This window comes from Pyxicephalus adspersus, chromosome 5, assembly GCF_032062135.1.
Source record: "Pyxicephalus adspersus chromosome 5, UCB_Pads_2.0, whole genome shotgun sequence".
NCBI lineage: Eukaryota > Metazoa > Chordata > Amphibia > Anura > Pyxicephalidae > Pyxicephalus > Pyxicephalus adspersus.
This window is the reverse complement of record NC_092862.1, coordinates 92,621,815-92,635,820: the sequence shown is the minus strand read 5'-3', so window position 1 is coordinate 92,635,820 and position 14,006 is coordinate 92,621,815. Positions and strand designations below refer to the sequence as shown.

Genomic DNA, 14,006 nt, shown 5'->3' with positions numbered 1-14,006 from the left:
GTGTTTGTTCCCATTATGGAGATTTACCTTCACTTGCTGTCACTGTGAAAAAGTGGGGGTGATTACATTATTTCCAACATAATACAACAGCTATTCACTATTCATCTCCAGAGAGTGAAGGATCAGAAACTTCCTAAACTGTTTATTTCTTCTAATACTTATGTAGCATTATCAACAGGACAATATCAAAACCCAACAGAAAATCCAAGCGGGCATTCCACTTTAGGTCTGTTTTCTAAGATAGTTATAACTGTTAAGTTGAACAAATTATACGTTTATTAATACAAGCCAATTAGTCAGGGGTGCCCTTCCTGCTACATACAACAGCATGTACTAAAATGCTACAATTATTAAAGAATTCAAGTATTTCCTTGAATTTCACATAGAATGACCTTGTGCATCTTCTATCTGACAAGGAGGGGTGAAGGGTTGACCATCCAGTGACAGAGAGCTTGGCCACCTTCCAAGCATTCTCACCCCAGAGAATATAGATGGCTAATGAAACTCAATTTCAGTAATTGTTTGCTTGTACAGCATAGGTAGGAAAAGTGCAGAAATTACAAAAGTCAGATTTGATACAGTAATCTCAAGAGTACAGCTAATGCAATTCATGGCCTCTCTACAAACATTTAACTCTCTGGGTCTGAAAATGTAGGGAAAATCAAATTGAGCATGTCTGATGAGCAAAGCTCAAAGGAGAGTTCAAAAGAGGAATAAATAGCTCTCTGCTGTGTTCAGCACAAGGGATTTAGGGTTTCTTTAAACAAAGAGATCATCAGGCCATAGGTTTCACTGTTTAACTAAAATGGTTAACGGGAAATATATCTACTACATTATCAATCATCAGATAATCAATGCACTCTCCAAATTCAAGTGTCAATTCATGTTTCAAGTAGGACAATGATTTTAAAAATTACTTTTTCAACATTAAAGCCGCATACACACTTGAAATTATAGTCGTGAAAGGATTCACTATCACTTTCACTATCCAGTCCAACGACTAAGCACTCCACGATGCATGAACGATGCTGTACATACAGCACCGTTCTGCTCTATGCAGAGGGGAGGGGGAGAGCGACACCCCGCTCCTCGTTCTCCCTCTTTACTTGCATTACAATCGTTTGTTGTTCATGGTCTGTGGATCCGCCAGGACGCTTGTTCGGACGAGGAACGACGCGCTCTGTACACACTTCAGATTCTTGCCCGATATCAGCCCTGAACCAATTATCGGGTGAGAACCATTTGAAGTGTGTATGTAGCTTTATCCCTCAATATTTCAGATATTCATCTCAAAAGCTGCAGGTGTGAGCAATAATTAGGATAACTTTGAATTTACACATTATCATAAGCTCTGCAAATACTCTGCTATTATCAGTCATGGCCAAAACTCCTGTTTAACCAGCACCACTTCTCAGGGTCAAAAAATGGTAGACTCCAGTACTGGTGGGGAACCTCAACTTTGACAGTTAATGTAAGGTTACCCTTAATCACAAAAGGGGCATCTAGAGTTCAGTACACTATATCTAAAGCTTTTGTTACAGTTATCTAGGAAGAAAGAAGATTTAGATCTAATTTGTTAATACCTGGACATCATTTGCCTCTATCTTTTTTCACACTTAAAGTTTCATAAATTTAAGAACTGCACAAAACCACACCTCCCTCTTTTTAACTGATTGCTGTTTGCCTTTAATCCAATATTTTTCGTAAGGATGGAAAATTTATCTGTAATGAGTAATGGGGAAAAGTGTAAGGGAATGCCTCTAGATGAACCAGAATTCCAGAGTTTCTCAACAGCCAGGTCATGGTGATGTGGCTATATGCATGGATGGCCACATTCAATTAAGATCAGGTCAGGCAGTTTAATCTTAATATAAATAAAATGGATCTTTTGACTGATCCAATGTTGATTTTACAGAAAAATTCTGAGCATTTCCCAATCAATATTATGTATGTAGCACTAGATATTTCACTTGGCTTTAGTAGCAGCAGGAAGCAATGGGAAACATAAGACAACCTGCTGGATCATTATTTTGCAAAACGTCAAGATAATATAGACAAAGGCAAGAGCTATTTCTATACCATATCAGCACTACAGAACCAAAATACATAATTTGTTAATTGGAAAAATTTGTATCTCTGTGGTCATATCGCATGTGGAAATGACTTATGCATTAGTATAGGACGACACAGCTTATGTTAACATTATGTAAGATAAAGGATTTTACAGGATGCATGCAGTGCTTTCTGGAGGTAATATGTGACATTTGTGTGATGGGGAAGAACAATTCTCAATACCTATAACTGAGCTAATGTCACATATATCAGATCAGCAAAGTGGAATGTACACAACAAATAAAATAAATATATATAATGTATATAAGGTATGTATACATGATACATATCCCACATGTCCCACATTCTTTGAGGATTCATTATTTGACAATACAGATGTACACCTGTACAAAAAAGTAGACCATTTTCTGATAAATTAGGCATACACTATTTATAGCTCGTATTCACCAAATATTAAAAAATTGAGAAAATTCACTTGCTATGTTGCTTACAGCTTCCAAAACAAGACTCATGGAGGTACAAATCAGAAAGAAATTTTGGTTGCTTTCCAAGTAAAACCCAAAGGCTGTCCCTTTAGTGAACCTTTCCTTGTGATATTACTTAAACCTTGGTTTGCACTGCATTTGATTTTGTAGTAGTATTTGAGTGTGACAATGAAATTTGTGGAAGCACATGGAAAATCATGAGATGCACCATGGGGAATTGTTTTCAAGTCAAGAGTAATCTTTAATCAATGTCAAACACTATAGCACAACTTCAATGCATAATGTAGGACAGCATTCTTCTATGACAGCTGCTGATTGTAAGCTTGGGTTTTATGTTTCGGGTGCTGGCATGGGGAATAATAACTTGTAAGATGTTACCGGGGAGATCCGTCAAATATATTAAGAATTAAGAACTACATTTGAATGAAATTTTCACTAGCAACAGTATTTAGGATTCTTGACATTTTAATATCCTTATGTATATAGCTGAGAAGAATGTGTCTGATATATATATATATATATATATATATATATATATATATATGTAAAATTTGTGGCACACCAAGTAGTATGTTTGTTATAGTCAGGTCCTCTTCTTCTGTGTCATTGTTTGTGCTTGTGTATTATGTAGGTTTGATATTTGCAACACTTGCTTATTGTATAGCACTGCAGCATATGTTGGTGTTTAAAAAAAAACAATAATAAAAATAATAGATAAAACCTGGTAAACTGGCTACTTTTATATCTAAATACCCATATTCCCCTAAATCTGCCAGCCATAATTTCTTGCTTGGTTGCTGGCCACCAAAATGAGTTAGGAGATGATCACACACTGAGGACAATTTATGCATTTAAATATATTACCACAAAAAACTTACTTCAGTTATCCAGCCTTTGGCAGATTATGAAAGGTAATAGGAAGTTTTTTTCCAAATTATTGGATTATTGAAATTATTATTCTCAAATCCTTTAGTAAATAAACCTCATTATTATGTCAGCAGACCATGTAGAAATGGTTACTGATGCCAAATTGTAAAAATTTCAGCAGAAGGAACTGGAACAAGGAAAGATAACACTCAACAGTAACATAGAAAACTAACACAAAAAAATCTAAGTGGGCTGGAAACAATCATCAGTGCTAAGCATTTCATATAACAAATGAAAAAGTGCTGAGTGCATCGGGAAACGCGTCAAAGCTTTATCTTGTATCCTGTGCTGTTTGGGAATAGAGGAAAGAAGTGTACAAAGTTTGTGATCTTCCCTTTTTCTTCATTTGGATTTTGCAGAGGCTGATAATGATTACATATCATTGAGGATTGTTTCCTGTCTGTTTTGTGATTCTTTTAGTATTTTCTGTTGCAATTTGCAGAATAAAAAAACTTCCTACGACAACAGCATAAACCTTCATGGTGGCCACAGGAGTTGTGGGTGCTCAAGAACTCAAGTGTTGTAATCTAACAGATAGAGTCTTCAAGGACTATACGAACTTGACAATGTCAGACACACAATCACCTACCAAACACTTAAAATCAGTTTTGATGGGGATAGCCCTTATTTTATTTATCAAATTATGTAAAATGTATAAAAAGTTTTTTTTTTCTTGTGAACAGCATCATGTGCATACATCCAATAAACAGTTTAAACCAGTGTTTATCCCTTTTTTTTAAAGATAGATTTATGTAGAGAAATGCTTCTTACCTGAGTAGCACAACACTGTCTGACATAAAAGCCCCAATGGTCAGATCTGAAAGAAGAGATGATTAACAATGAGACAAGTCAAAAATATAGCAGATAAACACTACTTGACCCTAAAATTCTGCTATAGGTCCAGTTATCATGGTTAATTGATATAGTGCTATAGATTTATGACCAGGGTAGAAGTCACCCTAAGTAATCAAGGCACCTATATATCATACTGTATTCAGTACTTGAGAAACATATTGAAAGCAGACCTAAACTCGATAAAATCTTTTGTTGCTGTACATCTTTTAATATGGCTCTCAGGGACACAGGCAGATATGTTATGGTATGTATTGGTTTGTCTCTAGCATTACTATGGAAATATTGGAGGGTGTCTCAGTAGAGAAGCAAAGAAGGCTGTTGGAAAATAGCTACCAGCAGGTAAAAAGGAGGTGCTGGGAGCAGGGAGTGAAATTAATGGAAAGATGTAATCTTGGTGTTATTGATGTGAACAAAAATACTGAGTGCGCTACAGATAGCTGTTTACCGCTGGTAAGTTACATAGTTACATAGTAGGTTAGGTTGAAAAAAGACATAAGACCATCAAGTTCAACCACTAGGGAAATAAACATATCCCAGGTATAAAACCCTATAAGACATAGTTGGTCCAGAGGAAGGCAAAAAAAAAAAAAACCCTGATACAACTTGCTTCAACAGGGGTAAAAAAATACTTTCCTGATTCCATGAGGCATGTTCCCTAGATCCAAAGTCACTGTTATTTTTACTTTAAAGCCTTAATACCCAGTTATATTCTGTGCTTCTAGAAAAACATCTAGCTTTTTCTTAAAGCAATCTATAGTAGTTGCTGAAACTACTTTCTGAGGGAGCCGATTCCACATTTTCACAGACCTTACAGTGAAGAATCCCTTCCTTATCCGCAGCTTAAACTTCTTTTCCTCCAGACGCAAAGAATGCAAGTTGAACAAACATGTTTAATAAATATTAAATACCAGCTAAAGTACATGTCTGTTTTAAGAAGAAAACAAGAAGGAGTAAAATTTTTTTGTCTCCAGCCAAAATGTACTTTTTCCCCTTTCTATTATATATTGTTTTTGTCGTGCATTAGCAGTGATGTGCACTTGGAAAGTACATAGAATGTGTAAGATGCATTGCAATGCAATAGGTGAAATCTTTCAGTGGAATAGGTCTACGGTCAGAGTTTTTCAAGTGGCTGGCCTTCTTCAAAAAAATAAGCAGGGGAGCTTTTTTAGAACAAACACCAATAGGTAAATAGGCATTTTCCAATGTTACATTAAAATTGCTAACTAATCATGTATCCTTGGTTCAGGTCAGCGAAAAAGCATTCCTGCATGGCACACTTATAAATACTAGGGACTAATGTAAAGTTTCCAAGTTCTTCTAATAACTGAGTGTAGATGCCTTTGTGACATCTGTATATAGCACTACTTAAATGCTTTACACTGGGTCAAATTAATGAAATGTCAAATAACTGCACAGCACAAATATAAAGAATGTAAATGAAGGTGGTAGTGATGCATGACAACCTTTGACTACATCCCCCTAACAAGCTTTGATGTTTAATACTGAAAAAATACAATTAGTAGCACAGGACAATCATATTAGTATCTATCCACCGATAATGAAATATCTGCCATTGCCAATAAAATGACATCAGTCAGCTATCATATTTAATTTCAATACAAGAGCATTGGGTTAGCTTTTGCTGTGCATACTGTTTCTAGACATGATTGGTCTTTGTTTTATCCTGCATTTTTTTTAGCCAAACAATCAAAATGAATATTGCAAAGCCCATATCCTAAATCATTATCCTAATTTCAGCCAAGAGTTGTTATTCTGTCATAACTATTAGGGTTGCTTTTAATATTGAAAGTCTCTGCATCTAATTTGTATTGACTGCACAAGACCAATTTGCTAGTAAAAATATTATAGTACTATTTCACGTCAGTTGGCATGTTCCCAACTTACCTACATAGCCATTCTTGTCCATGTCAATACCTCCGGAAATTGACTGTCCAAACATTTTTAAGGCTGGGCTAATTGTTCTTCCAGATATTCTCTGTTTGTGAGATGCAAAGAATAAACGAATGTAAATGAAAAGGACACATCAGAAACTAAGCATATGCTGCTACTCAGAGCAACCAGATTCCAGAAGTACCGTATTTTTCGGACTATAAGACGCTCCGGCCTATAAGACGCACCCAATTTTAAAGGAGAAAAACCTAGAAAAAAAAGATTCTGAACAAAATACTAAAAAATCACTCTGTGTCAATGTATCCCCTTCTAATCACTCTGACACAGAGAGGAGAAGAAGAAGCCCACAGCATCGCGGGATCGGGTGAGTATGATTTTTTTTAATTACCGGTATATTTAACGTGTATTCAGTGTATAAGACGCACCCACTTTTCCCCCCCAGTTTTGGGGAAGAAAAAGTGCGTCTTATAGTCCGAAAAATACGGTAATTTTCTATAGTAAGATAGGGAAAAAACTAATTAGATTTGCTGCTGAAGGTAGCAAACCATTCATTTGCTTTAATTTTTTTTTTTTTTTAAAATCACAATATACAAATTTATGCAATATGCAAGTAGGTAACTCAGTATCATAATTTATATTTTTTTGTAGAGATCTATGTAATATAGCAAAAAATAGACAACTAATATCTATTATTATAATTAGTCTATTAATAGACCACTAATACCTTATTTATTTGCGCCAAGACTAATTAAAACAACTATCAACTATCAACCTGTGGACAACCTTGTTGTAATCTTAAAAAGCTTTGAAAAAAAATCACTTCATGTTAATGCAGATAAGGAGGTCAAGAATGATTTGTTAAGTCAAACATGTTTTTTTCAATGTTGGATACAACCCTTGTCTGTTTTTACTACAATTTAGGGCTCTGTACAAGAGATTTACCCCATGTCCTGTTATGCTAACAACGTTTTACTAAACAGAAAGTGAAGAAGCAAGCTCTTAGTAAAGTAGGGGAAGTCTATAACTTCCTGTCTGGATGCACAATTTTTACCAGGAATAAAAGTAATAAAAATCTGTTTGTCAAACAGCCATAATTTCTAGTCAAGGATTCAAAACCATCCTTGTTCTATCCAAAACTAAAATGAAGTCCTGTGGCTGGACATACACATTTATAGCACTAAATATATATATAAAGTATTCCTGTACAGGTGCAGTATAATAATAAGGACATGTACAGTATATATTATATTGTAATAAATAAATTGCTGATCAACATACATAATTCAATATACCATCACTGTAACCATCACTTTGGTAGAAATATAAAAAAGTATACCATTGAATATTGAGGTACAATTCCTTTGGAATCCCCATGGTATATGTAAACAGCACCCACAAAGTCATCTTCCTTTGGTGCTCCAATTGCAACATCTAAAAAACATGAAAAATTTTTTTTTACAGTAATATTTTTATTTTTGAAAATTTTAACACATTTATTTTAACACATGGCTAATTATGGCATTAAATCCTTGGGCTGATAATGGAAATACATTTGTATGAACTCATATCATTGAGAGAAATTTCCTTGGCACTGAAGATGAATGGTCCTGCCATGTAGAGTAAAATCTATCTGTCTTATATTAGGACAATGAGATCAGCACTCTCTTCACACTGAGATATCTATTTGTGAAATTGTGTTGATTGAGTCCATGAAAGAAGCCGACAGAAGAGATAAAAAGAAAAAGGCTTTAAGTGTTTGTGTCGAGCTTCTACTTACAGGCTCTCAGAAAAAGATATAAAATGCTTATCTAATTTCACTGGCACATAGCTGCTGCAAAAGAACAGATGCTTCTAAACAGATGGAAAGAAGGAAAAGCAATCACAAATAAAGCCAATGTGGTCTTCATCTAACCTACAATTTAGCCATACCGTGTATGTCAAGAAACACCTACTCAAGGTCGATCCATACACAGACAGCCAAATCAGATTTTAGAAAAAAAGAGATTACACACTTTGCAATTCACAAAGCTAATAGATCAGGATAAGTTTTACTTAAGTGATACTTATTTTCAACTAATATGATTAGAAAAAATACTGTTCTATGATTAAATTAAAAAAAAACATATCCTTGTTCTGAATACTGGTGAACTAAGCTTTATGTCCAAAAAATCTTTTATCTTTCCCTATTGTATTTAGGGATTAGTCGAAGAGCACATTAAAAAATAAAAAAAAAACTTCTCAGCCGTTCTACACCAAATCTTTGTTACTCAAATGTACATTGGCAATCATCTTTCTAGACCTAGTTCATGAATTCATTAAACCCTTCTAATCGGCAAATACCTGAAGCAATAGGGAAGCAGAGAAGAAACAGGGTTTTCTTACTTTAATACTATAAAAATATACTATTTTTATTATAAGTATGTTTTACAGACTAATAACTTCTATTTGGAAGCCCAAAACTGAATCTTTAATATAAACAAACTCATGATTACTGCAAGATCTTTTTTACATCCTGCTATTCTTGAGCTTTAATTTGTTGGTAGCAGTAAACACTGTAATTATTTATTTTTGTCTGATAATTGCTGTTAAAAAATTTTTCAAATAGTATTTGGGATATTAAGACCCTGCTATTTATTTATTAATTTTAGAACAGAGAAAGGTATGAGGTTTTATCATGTTTTTTACACTGGGAATATATCTGGAGTGAGGGATGTTAGCATTTTTCTATACAAGGAGATATTATAATATGAAACAAATATAAATAAAGGTCATTTTGTCATTATTGAATGCAAATGCAAAGGGTTTTCTTTACAAAATGACCTTTTTATATATATAAATGCATTATTTCTTACTGACCTGGGTAACCATCGTCATCAATATCTCCAAGATTTGCCATGCTTTCCCCAAAGTGTGCATTGTATGCATTGTCACCATTCAACACAATTTGTTCTTCCATTACTGCCTAGCAAACAGGAAATATAAAAATGCTTTAGAATACACAGCAGCACAGAACCAGTTAATAGATGGATATCCCGCTGGATGATTGCTTGGCTTTACAATACATGCAGGAAACACCTGAATAGAGATTACACTTCCTACCTAAACAGACACAACCATGCTTTAATTATACAAACTCATTTATCTTCACATGGCAGAGATAGTGCTTTAAAACTGATTACAGTAAGAACCATAAATGTGACATTCAGTCTGACTACAAAGGCACCATTCGGTATATTATTGCACAGCTTGATGTGCTGGATTTAAATGACATTTGTTAATAAATTTATATGTTTTTTGTTTAACTAGGTAAGAAATATCCAGCCCTGAATCTATTTGTAAACTCAAAGTTTCAGTCACAGAATGCATAGGACTACATTTATTGCTTGGCTGACTAGTCAACTTCATTAAACCTGGAATACCAGAATTTAGTAAGCATTCAGGGATTAGCCATGGTTGAGTAAGAACTTGCTGCTAGCGATAGCCACATTTAAAGGGTTGGGACACCACATGTGTGATGCCACCCAACTCTGAGGTCCATTTTCAGGGCTAGCACTCATGTTGACTGCCAAAACAGGTATTTCTGCTAAACTAATGGCCCCAAATTTTTTATAGGCACAAATAAATAAACTTTTTTTCTAAACTGCTTCAATTGGCCTAACTTTACTTCTAATATTTGCTTTTCTCTAAAATTTGTTTTTACTTTTTTTACAAAATTAAATATTAGTTTATATAAATATACGTATTCATAGCATTTGCGTTTTGTTCAGGTAAAATGTCGAACAATCCAACACATAGTTCTGCACTTTGTAATCATCTAAAAATATTGCTTGGAAATACAAATGATAAACTAATGAATAAACCTACCAATTTAATAAAAAACATTGTGTGATCATTTAATACTGTGATTTGTTCTTTAATAGATATTTAGGTAAATGTTTGAACAGATCAGAAGTAATAAACAAATTCCTGTAACAGCCAAAATGTTGCCATGGCAAAGTTGAAGTTGATCTAGGAGTTCTAGATCTATCCAATGAAAGGTCTTTGCTTTTTTTTTTTTCAATTTGGTTAGTATAGTCACATTGAGTGATTGGGTAATTATATAGATACTAGAAATACTAATAATTGATTAGTGTAAATGGTTTATTTGAGCAGTTACCCAAAACATCTTCTGCATCCAGCTGGCATCTACATCCAGGGGACTTTTAGGACTTGAGGTTTTTTTGAAATTCTGAGCAATTCCCGTATGAAGGAAACACCAGCAAATACTGTAACTCTGCCAGATTTAATACTGAATTGCAAAGTCTCTAGGAAATGACTGTATATGTGCAAGTCAAATAGATTTATGTCAAAGGAAACCAGCAACAAGGAAATGAGAGTATACAAGATACTCTATGTCTGGAGAATGTAAAGCCCTGCTGATATCCTTCAAAATGTAAATTAAATAATACACATGTTCTATTAATGATACTGCAGCTCCTGTATAATATAAGTAAATCAATTTTAGCATTTTTAGCTTTATCGTGTCATTGTTTTGTATAAAGTATACTTACATTTCCTCTGTTGATGTAAACGGTCACTTGTCCTTCATCCCTCAAGTCTGAGAACATGGGTGCCCCCACCAAGAGGTCCGATAGCCCATCAGCATTGAGATCAACTGCACATAAGGAGGAGCCAAAGTAAGAGCCCATCTGCAACCAAGTTGAGCCATAACAGAGCATTCAGTATTTCCGCCCATAAAAACAAGAAATTGTACATTTGGTTTAGTTGACAGCTTTCAGAAAATACATTAAGTAACTCTGTTATGTCACATACACTGCAAGTAGATTCTGAATTTTGGGAGCTTCATTAAAATGTATATATTTGGTGAACCATAAGGTATTAGTATTGTCTTTATTATGACTTAAAGTGGAACTCAAGCCAAAATGTGGGTGAAGAAGAAAAGGATTTATTCCTTACTTTCTGTCCTAAAGGAGACATACAACGCAGCTATGCTGGTGGGGATAGATTCTAGAAATCTTAAGTGTGTGAAGGACTGCCTAAACAAAATGCTACTAATGTGAGGTCAAATAATCTGATTTGATTGCAGGGTTTATTAGAATGCTAAAAAAGTGGGTTTATTATTTATTTTAAATACTATGAAATGGATTTGGTCTAATGACCTCTTTTACTTCCTCTTGTATTTTTGTAGACAATCACATACATTTATATATAATTTAGATAAGCAAAAAGGGAAAAGGGGAAAACAAGGAAGTTATTCTTTCCAGATACACATTTGTGAAACTGCTAACAATCATTCCAGACTACTATGATTAGGAATTCGTATTTACTTGGAAAAACCTCACAATGTATTGATTGTTTGATAACCAAAATTATTACTTTTTTATTGTGAGTTGTGCTGCATGTGATGTTGATGTTACCCAGATGACTACTGAAAGTAAAATGCTCTCTTCTCCTTTAGGTTCCCTTTAAGGTTTATTGCACAACTTTTAGTTACCCAATAACACATTTCTAAAGATGTAAATAAATGATATACTAGTTACTTTGTTCACTAAACCAAATTATCTACAAAGAAAGGTAACAAATAGGATTTAGAGATTTCCCTTTCATTTCTGCTAAGGAAACACTGCAGGAAGTAAAAGAAAATATTCCTAAAGTGAGAGGAATTCTCCCTTTATCTGGTAGTCAGAACAGTTATCCCTATTGAAAGATTTCCCTTGGCTTTTGTTCTAATGAACATTTTTTAAATTTCCCTTCACTGTATGCCACAATGAATATCAAGACAGATAGAGGGGTGATCTACAAAATGCAAAACATGCAAAAGATAAAACTGTAAGGCTTAAGGCTAAAATTTACCAGTATTAGGAGCTATACTGTCATATGTTGGCATCTCTGTTCATTTATATCTAAATGAATCAGTTTTATAAAAAAAAGAATAACAATTACTTTAATTAGAAAAAACATTTATTTTTCTAAAGAGTGGGAAAACTTTTTTTCAGTTTCCTATAGCTTTCTATATCCCTAGTGGGGATGCATTCCTTGCAGGACAAGTGATGAAAAATCCACCTGATGGAGTCAATGACATTGGGCCTGATTGACCCTGGTGTATTAAAGCTCTTCAAAATCCAGCAAACCTGGAATGGATCTGGTCCAGGATTGAAAACATTTGCTAACAAATGAAGAAATCCAATCCAGGTTAGCTGGGTCACCAGCTTCACTGATAAAAGTGTATTCTCTCCAGCCTTAGAGAGCTTTAATAAATCAAGCACTATCTATTCGAGTCTTGGAGAGCCTTTACAAACCAGGCCCAATAGGAGAGCAAACACCATGAAGAAATATTAAAATAGAAACACTGGCTAAATGTGGTAAAAGAATTATCAGAGCCACACTCTTTTTGATGAAAGAATGCCCTCTATATTCTCACGTACAATGTACGACTGGTGGTTATACACTGTACATGATAATGTTGAAAAGCAGACACATAACAGGTTTTAGAAAAATGAGAAAAGCCTCCTTGAAAAGAAACTGCAGGAATATAGCGTCCCATAATAAATTCCAGTACATAATAAATGACCACAAATCGCAAATATTGTTCATAATTTTTTAAGGTTGGAAGTACACAGTTCTGCAGAGGTGGCTAAAAGTGTGTACACCTTAGTAAATCTGCACATTTTTGTTATATACGATGGATCAAAATGTGGTCATCATATGGATAACTTCATCATCCTAGTGCCATAAAGAATAGTTTTATATGACACATGCTAGTTTATACTGTAACACTAAGCTAGCCATAGTGTAAATGAAATGAAACCTAAGTGGCAAGTACTTGGTAAGGAAAAGAAATCATATCAGAATAGCACTTCAGACAGATGACTAACCTTTTTTCCAGAAACATAAAATTTCTTCTCAAGTAACCGTTTTTCTGTCTTGAAAATATAGACCTACATAGGAAAAGAAAATATAAAAATAAGTAACATGCATTACGTTATATAAGACACTCTAAAATATAGTGATTGTTGTTAAATCAGGAAATAAACAGGGGAAATAAAAGGGGAACCAATCTTGGGGAGCAATAAAGCATTCAAGTTAAATTTGTTTTCAGCCAGTCATTGTTGTTCCTACCCAACACAAATTGGGGATCTCCTTCTTAACCTGCTAACCTTCTTTGTAGTCATACATAAACATATACATAGGATGGATATTACTTACCAAAATTATTAGATGGTTTGAAAAAATTAAGCCAAATTATTCTAAATTTTTGTAGTTTTTTGTTTTATTTGTCTCTGTGAGAAGATTCACCCTTACTTCCTGTCCCAGTCATGAGGATAAGCACAGAGACTATAAAAACTACAAATTTATTTAGTAAAGTAGAGAGGGGTTAGAACATCAGTCAAATGTTATCTTTATGTCTATCCCTTCAAGATTCACATTTTACCAGGTCAGGAGCTGAAGTAAGGATGTCTACATTGGTAAGCTTGGAAAAGGCTCTGTCTCTCCCACATTAACAAAAACTAAAAAGAGTATTTGTCAAATCTCGATAGCTGGAAATAATCATTTCCAATGACACCAGAACAGACAGGCACTGTAAAGACAGATGGGAAAGGTCAAAGAGGAGGCACCCCACTGCGTCCTCCCCCATAGTGAATGACATCAGTTGTCCACTGTTACTTTAGGGTTCGCTGTCCCTTAAGCTACGTACACACGTCAGATTTTTATCGCCCGATAATCAGCATCGGCCAATTATCGGGCGAAAATCTG

General features: G+C 34.4%; 1 protein-coding gene across 1 annotated transcript in view; it reads right to left on the bottom strand.

Moving 5' to 3' along the window:
• ITGA9 (integrin subunit alpha 9) overlaps window positions 1-14,006 on the bottom strand; it is a 196,102-nt gene that overhangs the window by 117,575 nt on the left and 64,521 nt on the right. The window contains exons 8-13 of the mRNA XM_072412135.1: window positions 13,127-13,189; window positions 10,802-10,939; window positions 9,108-9,213; window positions 7,588-7,682; window positions 6,246-6,336; window positions 4,257-4,302 (exon numbers count right to left, since the gene is read on the bottom strand). Coding sequence (XP_072268236.1) covers window positions 4,257-4,302; window positions 6,246-6,336; window positions 7,588-7,682; window positions 9,108-9,213; window positions 10,802-10,939; window positions 13,127-13,189 — 539 coding nt within the window. The remainder of the gene's footprint in view (window positions 1-4,256; window positions 4,303-6,245; window positions 6,337-7,587; window positions 7,683-9,107; window positions 9,214-10,801; window positions 10,940-13,126; window positions 13,190-14,006) is intronic.